We start from the raw sequence: 9410 nt of genomic DNA, 5'->3' as shown, positions 1-9410 counted from the left end.
TATCGGAGAGTATCGTATCGTATCGGAGATACGCTAAGATACGCTAAAGATACGCACATAAATGGATAGGAAACACTTTTTTATACACTTTTGCATAAAAATTTGTTAAAAAAAGCTATTGATAACATGTATTATGCATAAACACTAAATTGAGGGTATCGTACTAAGAATTCAAGGTTTGTAGTTGTCCCATAAATGTAAAATCCTTGTTCCCAACCTTGATTTCCACTTTAGTTAGAGAGAAATATTACTGACAGCAACTTTGGAACAAAAAAAACCTTTCAAAAAATTGTGTTTTTCTGAAAAATTACCCATCTTGGCCATTATATGACCATAGAGCACTGTATCGATACATACCGATATGTATCGATACTCACCGATACATACCCATATATATCGATATTCACCGATACGTGCCAATATATACCAATATGTACCGATCGATAGATACCGATACTCATCGATACGTACCAATACATACCGAAATGTACATTTTTCCTCAATTTTATAATTTTCATAGTCGTATCGAGGCATATCGTATCATATCGATGTGTATTGGTGGTGTATTGATGCATATCGGTATGTATTGTAGGATATATATCGATACGAAAGGATTTTAAAATTTTCATGTAACGTATCGGTGTGTATCGTATCGGTCAGCTAAATTTAAGATACGTATCGGAGATACTTAAAACCATGGAAGTACCTATAATGCCCATGTAATAAGTCCCATCCCCAAATAGATTTGGACCACTATCAATCGTTCAGAGCACCGGAGATCACGATGGCAGCGGTATCAGCATCGGCAATAGCGGTGACCAAAAGTTGAAGAATTGGGAAAATTCATTTCTTTTTCCCTTCCCCTGTTCTTGTAATTCTTCTGTTCACGTTTCTTCCATTGGTGATTCCCTTCTAGTTTTCATTGGATTTGAATTCGGTCAAAAGAAATAATCACACTAACCAATGGGTACTTATATAATCTTCGCCAATTCCTCCTGATCCTTACCACCACCATCATGGCAACTTGTGGCATCCCCACCCCGAGTTCGATTTGGGGTCCTAATTCCACCGTCGATTTCTTCTTCTTCCCCAGAGCAGAATCAATCGAAGAAGGCTCTTCTTGTGTTCCAATCGGCGTGTAATGACTCAGTTTATTCCCATGGACGTGAGATGTCGCAGTTACGTCGACAAGCAGCACTAGCAGAGCTTCAATCAAGGTGACTAGGCCAGAGAAGGGGAAGTCCTTCCAGGGATGATGGGTAGCCAATTGGCCATTGAAAAGGGCAGAGAAGGCGTCGGGGAGGATGTGAATGAGGAAGGTAGATAGAATTACGCCGACGGCAAAGCATTTGATCACTAAAAGTGCCTTCTCGTATATGGGTTTGCCTTGGAAGAGACGAGCAAGCAAGTATGGTGAAGAGATGTCGATGACCCTGGTGAGAAAGATTACAACCATAGATATGAGCTTGAGCTGCGTCGCTACTCGACCGTCTCGGCACGACAGCTCTCTTGTGGCATCAGTGAGAGAAGAAGCCATGGGTGCTCCTGGAAAGGTTTGGTTGCTATTGGTGTCTGAACCACCACCATCGCCACCACCATCGTTGTCATTGGCTTTGACTCCAATGCAGACATAAGAGACGAGCATTATGGTGGAGATGGGGACAAGAATGCCTACTGCGATGGCGATGGCGATGTCGTAGCCGAGGTTGGCACCATTGGTTATCTCAAACGGATTTGCAGACGACATCATAGAGAGAGAGAGAGAGAGAGAGAGAGAGAGTCGTCATGGGTGTGAACTGAAGTGAAGTAGTGAAGAAAAGGTAGGAAAAGTGGGTCTAAAGGGCTGGTGTGAGTTTAACGAATTCTGTGTGAGTTTTGGAATTCCACGAAAGTCTCTCGCTTCGTTGTGGTTTGGAAACAAGAGAGAGAAAGAGAATAGGTAGGGGTCAAGAGGGTATAATGGTCATTTTAACTCTTCATTTAACAGTGACTGATGATAGGGGTTTGAGTCTAATTTAGTGAAACAGAGGGGTTGTTCTTATAATAATGGCATTCTCTAGGGGGTGGCTCTGTAAATTTCCCTTAATATTATGCCTCTATAGTTATTGCAACTTTGAATATCACCTTTATATTTGTAAATCAGGACCATAATGCTTCTTATTTATTCATCTGGTGTTTTATTTGTGATCACAATCTTGTTAAACAACTTAATTAGCCAGGCTAAACCACAGATCCCTATGCTATTCGTCTGGCATTTTTTTTGTGGTCACAATCTTGTTAACAAACTTGGTTCGCCAGGTTAAACCACAAAACCCTACGCTCTTCCACACTTTAATAGGGATCCCATTTGGGCATGCTGCCTTTCCTACTTTCATCTTTCTTAAAGCTTATTTTACCTTAGACATCCAAATTCTGTGTATATATCTATGACATGTGATGTTAGGATAAGTGGTGTGGCCTTTTAGCGCCCTGTTACCTTAATTCGAGGTCTCCTCAAGATCTCGACGAGATCTCAATAATATCTCATTTGTTGGCTTTAGCAAGTAGAGACCATAGGCAATACTAGAAAACTGCAATATCTCGCTCGAGATATCAGTTTCAACTCGACTAGATCAAACCAGGAAAAGTCACGTGATGTTTTAAACCCCATTTCGAAGAGGTTTCTCGCTCTACTATGAAGAAAACCCCCACAAGACTTTGGGTTTTGGTGCTTGATGAGCACATTTATGTGTGAAATCTAGGGTAGTAAATCATGCATTTTACATATTTAGAATGGAGCTACCTTGGGTTTTACTCTCTTTTTGCAGGTTTTATACTTTCAATGCCTTAAGGACTTCGGGCGCTATATCTCCAATTTTACACGTAAAGAGGTCCTATTTCTTTTCATGGTTGCGAAGAGGACGAAATTCTGAGCAAGATGGATGTGTTCAATTAAAAGTACACATTCGTTTGGTCAACCGTACAAGTGATTATTCTTTTCGGGCAAGAAAAAGAATAATGGATCAGAACTGAACCGAGATGCAGAACCAGCCCGTCTGCAATTGTCCCAAGGGTATAAGGAATATTCCAAATACCAGCAAGGATCAATGGACCACATCCTTAAATGATTGAAGATTCGTTTTTGGTAACAACTACCTAGCATAGTTGGTGAGTTGTGGCAAGTTCGAACCTCTTAGCTGCTATTTTGTTGAGGTTTTTTTTAGAATATTTTCTCTCTCCTACTCATCACTCAAAGGAGGTCGGCCAAGATAGTTGTACGCAAGTTTGAAGAAGAGAGAGAAAATAAAGACAAAAAATAGGAAAGAAGAAAATATAGAAAAGAAAAGACAAGGGCATGGATGGAATTTCCCATTTAAAATAGAATATTGTCCAAATCCAAGCAAGGAAAATCGGCCAAGGGGGGTTTCTTGTGCAAGAAGAGAGAAAAATAGAAAAAAGAGAAAAAAAAAGGGAAAAAAAGGCAAGAAAATCGTGGGAGATCTCTCCACACGTTTTCTCTCTTCTCTCTTCTCTCTCCTCCACCTCACCACAAAATCGTCCAAGGGGATCCACCCTTGGACGTCCTTCTCTCTCTCCTATTCCCTATAAAAGGGAGTCCACAAAACTCTAAAATATTGTCCCTCTCTTCCTCTCTAATTCATTCTTCTTCTAGGGTTTTTTTTTTTTTTTTTGCTCCATCTCTTTCTCTAGTTTTCTCATTCTCTATCTCTAGTTCTAGGTTTATGCTTTAAACACTTTTGTAAGTTCTTTTATTCAATTAATGCAAGCACTTTTATTTTTGATTCAGTCTTTTATTTTTATTATTTAAGTAATTGAAGTTGTAATTTTCAAGTTCTAATTCTATGTGACAAGAACAAGCTATGAAGCATGTCTTTCAAGTTCAATTTTTTTCTTCAGATTTGTTTTCTCTAGTATTGGAAATTTCAGATTTGGTTTATTCTAGATCTGGTTTTTAGTACTGGTAGTATCTCAAATCGATCAAGTTTTCAGTTCAAGGGTTGAAGTTCATGTAAGTAGACTCCCTCAGTAGTCTTCTCTCCCCCCTCTCATTCCCTCTTCTGACTACCCTTTCTTTCTTAATTTAGGATTTTAATTTCAGTCGTTACATTATTGCTATCCCTTTTCCCGCAAGGTTCATGGCTAGTGTATGTGTTGGCTTTGCCCCTCCTAGCCATAGAACAATCCATTTATTGCTTTTATTTTAATTGTCTCCCTTTCCCTAAAGCCAAGTAGAGTAACCCTTGTAAGAGTGACTCTCTGGTCAAGTAGGGAAGCTCATATTATGATGCATCCCTCGGGCTAAGTAGAGAAACCTACTTGTGAGTCTCTCTCTAGCTTTCTCCCCTTTCTTTTACTTTATTTTTATTTCAGCATTTTTTTTCCTTTATTTTTAATTGCGTGGGTTGTTTATTTTCACTTATTTATTTATTTAATTTTAATTGCGTGGCTTGTGTCTTTAAATTCTTAGATGACGAATGGTTAGGACGTTATTTTAGATACATATGTTTAGGACGGCAGTCAGAATTAGATCACAACCATTAATAGGTTCACTTTTGCATTATTAAAAGAAAAAAAAAATAAAGTGGTTGCTCTCCCTGAGTTCGACCCGTAGCTACATTGATCCGTACGCTTGCGGTTACATTTAAAATCTCAAACAGTGCTTCTTTTTACCAAATCTCACCTCTACAATAGAGATTATCAACTTCAACACTTGGAGATTGAAGATTGACGCTTCAACATCAACACTTGGAACTCCATTTATTCTCAAGAACACTTGTAGGTAAAAAATAAATTCTCAAGAACCATCTTCTCCTTATAAGCATAAGGTGAGTCATCCACTTGTACTGTCCAATACTATTATTGTCTATTGCTCACTCTTATATATGATATATGTGACTGTGCATGTGAGTCATCCATGCAGAATTTTAATTAACAAACCATTCTTGAATTTCAATCTCTTTTAATTCCTTATGCTTATTTACACTTTTACTTGAATTATATATGTTCTAAAAGTAATAGATATTGGGTGGAATAGCCTAGGGTAGAGCTCACCTATGCCATAGACTACCAACCTAGGGTCCAAAGTCAAAGTACCATTCTGGGTTTGATTTTTTAAAATCTAATGTTCCTATAACAACAACTTAGCCTTTTCCCAACTACATGCTACATGGAATTTTGAAAGGGTAAAATAAAAAGGAAACATAAAAAATGAAAAAAGGTAAAAAGAAAATAAGGGAAAGGAAAAGAAAGTTACAAAGCAATACCACAGGAACATCCCACTTACAATCAGTCGGCAATATGGATCTTTGCCCTCCTAACAGCTCTGCTTGAGGTCATACTAGATTCAAGACCTAGCCTCTGCATGTCTTTCTTACAACATCCTCTGTAGTCATTTTAGAGGATGTTTAGAAGGCCTAAAATAAGCTAGTTGACAAGTTTCAGAGGCCAACTCGGCCATATGGCCACGTTTACCCGAGATTTCCTAGCGAAAAATACAAGTTTTCATCGTGAGATCTCAGTTTCTGTTTTGGGCGAAACTGAGACATCAAACCTTGCCTATTACTCAAGAAGTCTCCATTAAGTAGGCCGTAGGCTCTCTCTCTCTCTCTCTCTCTCTCTCCCCCCCTGATTCCTTCTCTTTACTTTTTCTTCTTCTTCTTCTCTGTAACCTCTAATATATTCTTCTGGTTGACGCAGAACCCAGGTCCCAAGACCCTACTTGAGTTCTCTATGTGCCCACCCAAGCATTAAGCAACTCAAATAACAGGGATGATGACAATCTCATAATCATATGGAACAATATAGGACCCCTTTAAGCAAATAATGAAATCAGGACATTGAGGTAAACATAATTTAAAGTGGAAGGATTATCTCGATGACAAACTTAAAAAATGGACAAAATAGAACTTCAATGAAGGGCGGTATTTATGTAATTGCATTTGGGTTAGATGAAACAAAGAGACCCTTTCTTCTTCCTCATGATAGGAAGAAGAAAGCAGCAGTAAAGGAAGGCTTTAGAATAAAATTTTACTCTCACCTGTTCATCATTCGACCTGAAAATTTAAAATATGAATCACCTTTCCCAACCCTCTCGAGTACATCCAACAACAATCCCAACCACCAACGAAGAAACCAGTAGCCATTCCCTGCAACCATTTGGTGATGGTTTGCAGAACCAGCAACAACCTCTGGTTCGATCTCAAAGAAGGGATGTGGTTTGTGTCTTGAGTTCCAAAGATCGAATCGCCCTAGAGTGAGGACTGTCTACCCAGAACAGCAAGTAGAAAAACGAAGGCATGAAGGATATTGAACAACTCTCTCTCTCAGCCTTACCAATCCAGCAGTAGCATAAGAACATATTATTATAAGGCATAGTTTTTAAGGCGCTGGTAAGGCAACGCCTTAGCAGCGCCTTGGCACTGATGCGGTCTAGAGATGGTAAGGCAGTGCTCCGCCTTATGTGAAGTGGCGCCTTATGGGGTTTTTTTTTTTTTTTTTTTTTAAAATTACTTGATGAAGATTCCAAATATAGATTTTTTATTGGTAGTTGTATGGTTTTGTTAACACTTGAGATGTATGGGATCAACTTTACTCCATCAAAAATAACCTAAACAAACAAAGCAAAAACACGATTCACAAACAGGGTTTGGATTTTATCAAGGGTTTTAAGAAAGGGCTTTGAGAAGGAATCAAGGAACAAGGAAGAACCATTGATTCAGGCCACCATTTTGCTCCGGCAGTGGTGAGCTTCATTCTTCTTTGACGGGAGTAGAAATATAGTGGATGACCTTAGGACTTAGGCACCCATTTTGGCATCATAGAGGTAAGTATAATAAATACTTGTATTTTTTATGTCTTCTTTTCTTTATATTTATAATTTTGTTTCATAATTATGTATTTATATTATATGTTAATATGTTATGATGATTAATGATTGATGATTGATGATTGATGATTGATGATTGATGAAGATGAACTTAGTTTATTCACTTTATTGATTTGTTTTCATTGGTATGAATATGAACCTTTAATATTTATTTAACATATGAGTAATAGGATTCAACTAGGATTTGAGCCAAATAGATTGGTCTTATAAAAAAATTACACAGGAACGCTTTAATCGATAAGGCGACGCTTTATGCCCGCCCTATTGCTAAGGCGCTCTGAAAGACCCTCAGACGCCTCCGTCGCCTTACCGCCTTAAAAACTATGTTATGAGGAAGAAGAAAAAATAATGGAAGGGAAGCGGATTAGATCGCAGGGAAGAAAGAAGAAGGAAGAGCGAGGAAGAGATCACCTTTAACCAAACTGGTCTCACAACATAACAACTGGGAGGTAAGCAGTAGATGGAGCTAAACTTTAGAAAAAGCACATAAAGGTTGTCTGTGTATACGTTTTCAGCATATAGAGGCTTAGCTTCTCAAAGTAACCACGAAGGTTCATCTTCTGTCCCTAACTCACTATTCCAATGAGGATGAGGGTCAACTGCTGCCATGAAGTCGGACAAGTGACTACGAGATTCCAAACCTTGACCTGAAAGAAGGTCCACCACAAAGAATTACGAGACAGAATGAGTAGAGCAAAATTATTTTAAAATCAAAGTGGTTGAGAAACAAGTGCCAGGATGCATTTTAATTAGGGCTCTCAAACAGGTTGGCCCTGTTCAAGGAAGTGCTCCTGCATCGCTGGTTTTTTTTAATATTTTTCTTTCTTCACTTCCCTGTTTCAAGTTCCATGGCTTCTTCTTCTTTTTCTCTCTTCTCCTCCTTTCAAACAATGAGAAATGGTAGAACTTTTGGATTATCAGATTGTTTATTTGATTTCATTGTATGAAATTCACATTTATAGTTCAACTTCAATGTTTGGAAGCTTGCATTAGGCTGTTTGCTATGATAGGTTGACACGAATGCAACTGTAGCATATAGATTAAAGCACTGAGAGTGAAACATGGCAAACCCCTGAAATAAAAAACAGTCAGTCTATGACAAAGTGAAACTTAAGGAAAATATTCATGCTACATATATTGGGGTGTACCATGATACGTGCTAGGAATTTTACCGATTTGGGACATTGCATGGATGCCTAGGTGCCCCACAACCGCCTTGGGTCACCTTGTCAACTATGTTTTCCAGTGTATTTAAATCAGTTCTGGCATTCATGCACATGCACCTCCATACCACAATCAAGCATATACACAACCATACAAGTATATCAATAGTCAATGCAAATTAGAAATAAGCCTAAGACTGGGTTACAGGGGCAAAAAAAAAACTAAGCTTGGAGCCTGCTTAAGAATAATATTCTAAACATAATAAGAACAAAACCGAAATTAAAGAATTTCACCAATGCCTGGTTGAGAGAATCTCGAAGAACAATTAAGTAGGCCACGCATCAGAAACGTCAAGAACAATCATTCCTGAAGAGTATAATCATTTCTTTCTCTAACCAAGAGAAAATTCATTAACCGGAAATCAGACAGGCACCGGGACAACTCACATTGCTTCTTCCCCTAAAGGTTGAGTGCTTCGCATTGAGGTTGGATCCACTTAGTCTACTAGCAGGCTTTTCAGCACATAACTCAGGCCCAGGCACAGATAGAGCGAGTCCTGGATCCATTGAAGACAGAAGTTCCCCCATAGATTGATGTGAATCACTGGCCGGTAAAATGCTAGGAGTATCCACCTGTGTCATAGTGTTATTATCACTTCCATCTCTGAATATTCCTTGCTGCTCATTAAATTGAATATACGAATCTCTAAGTGACTTATGAGAATCTACAAATTCCTTCAGATTTGTCGCTGAAGTGCGATTTTCTTTCGGAGATTCAACATCTGAATCATCACCTCCAAATGCCTAAGCATCCACAAAACAAACACTCATTAATCGACAAACATTGAGAAAGAAGTAATGATTAATGCAAATGAACAAAATAACAAGGTGAAAAGAAAACTCGTAGCTATTCATCAGGAGTCCATTTCTATTTAACTAGAAATGGAAAAAATAGAATCCCAAGTTACAATACATATTATCACCCATTACCACATCAGTATATATATTAGCTAAGAGAGTAAGTGTAAGTGTAAATCAAGTGCAATCATTTCATTTAGGCAGCTAACAACATAAAACTTTCAATCCTAGAGGCTCACGTCTCAGCTACTCAACCATCAAAAATCTTATGGGTAGTTACTCCGTCAGTATGAGGGATACAATTCTAGCTAAGAGATTGTTCTTTTCATAAAAAAGTCATGCGGGCCAACTAAGATCCTCGATCACATAGTAAATTTCGTTTGAATCATCTAGTAATTTGACAGTTCAATAGAACTTTTCGAAGTAAGAAACTTCATCCAATGGTCTTATTAGTGATACAGAGGAAGTGACACTACTTCTTGATGAATGATCCATATTAAACT

At 38.2% G+C, this 9410-nt stretch overlaps 1 protein-coding gene across 1 annotated transcript in view; it reads right to left on the bottom strand.

Annotated features, from left to right (window-relative positions):
- LOC122061619 (rho GTPase-activating protein 7-like) overlaps positions 1–9410 on the bottom strand; it is a 125754-nt gene that overhangs the window by 40001 nt on the left and 76343 nt on the right. The window contains 1 exon segment of the mRNA XM_042625008.1: positions 8497–8853. Coding sequence (XP_042480942.1) covers positions 8497–8853 — 357 coding nt within the window.

Source organism: Macadamia integrifolia, chromosome 14, assembly GCF_013358625.1.
Source record: "Macadamia integrifolia cultivar HAES 741 chromosome 14, SCU_Mint_v3, whole genome shotgun sequence".
In the NCBI taxonomy this organism is placed as follows: Eukaryota; Viridiplantae; Streptophyta; class Magnoliopsida; order Proteales; family Proteaceae; genus Macadamia; species Macadamia integrifolia.
This window is presented reverse-complemented; position numbering and strand designations above follow the sequence as displayed.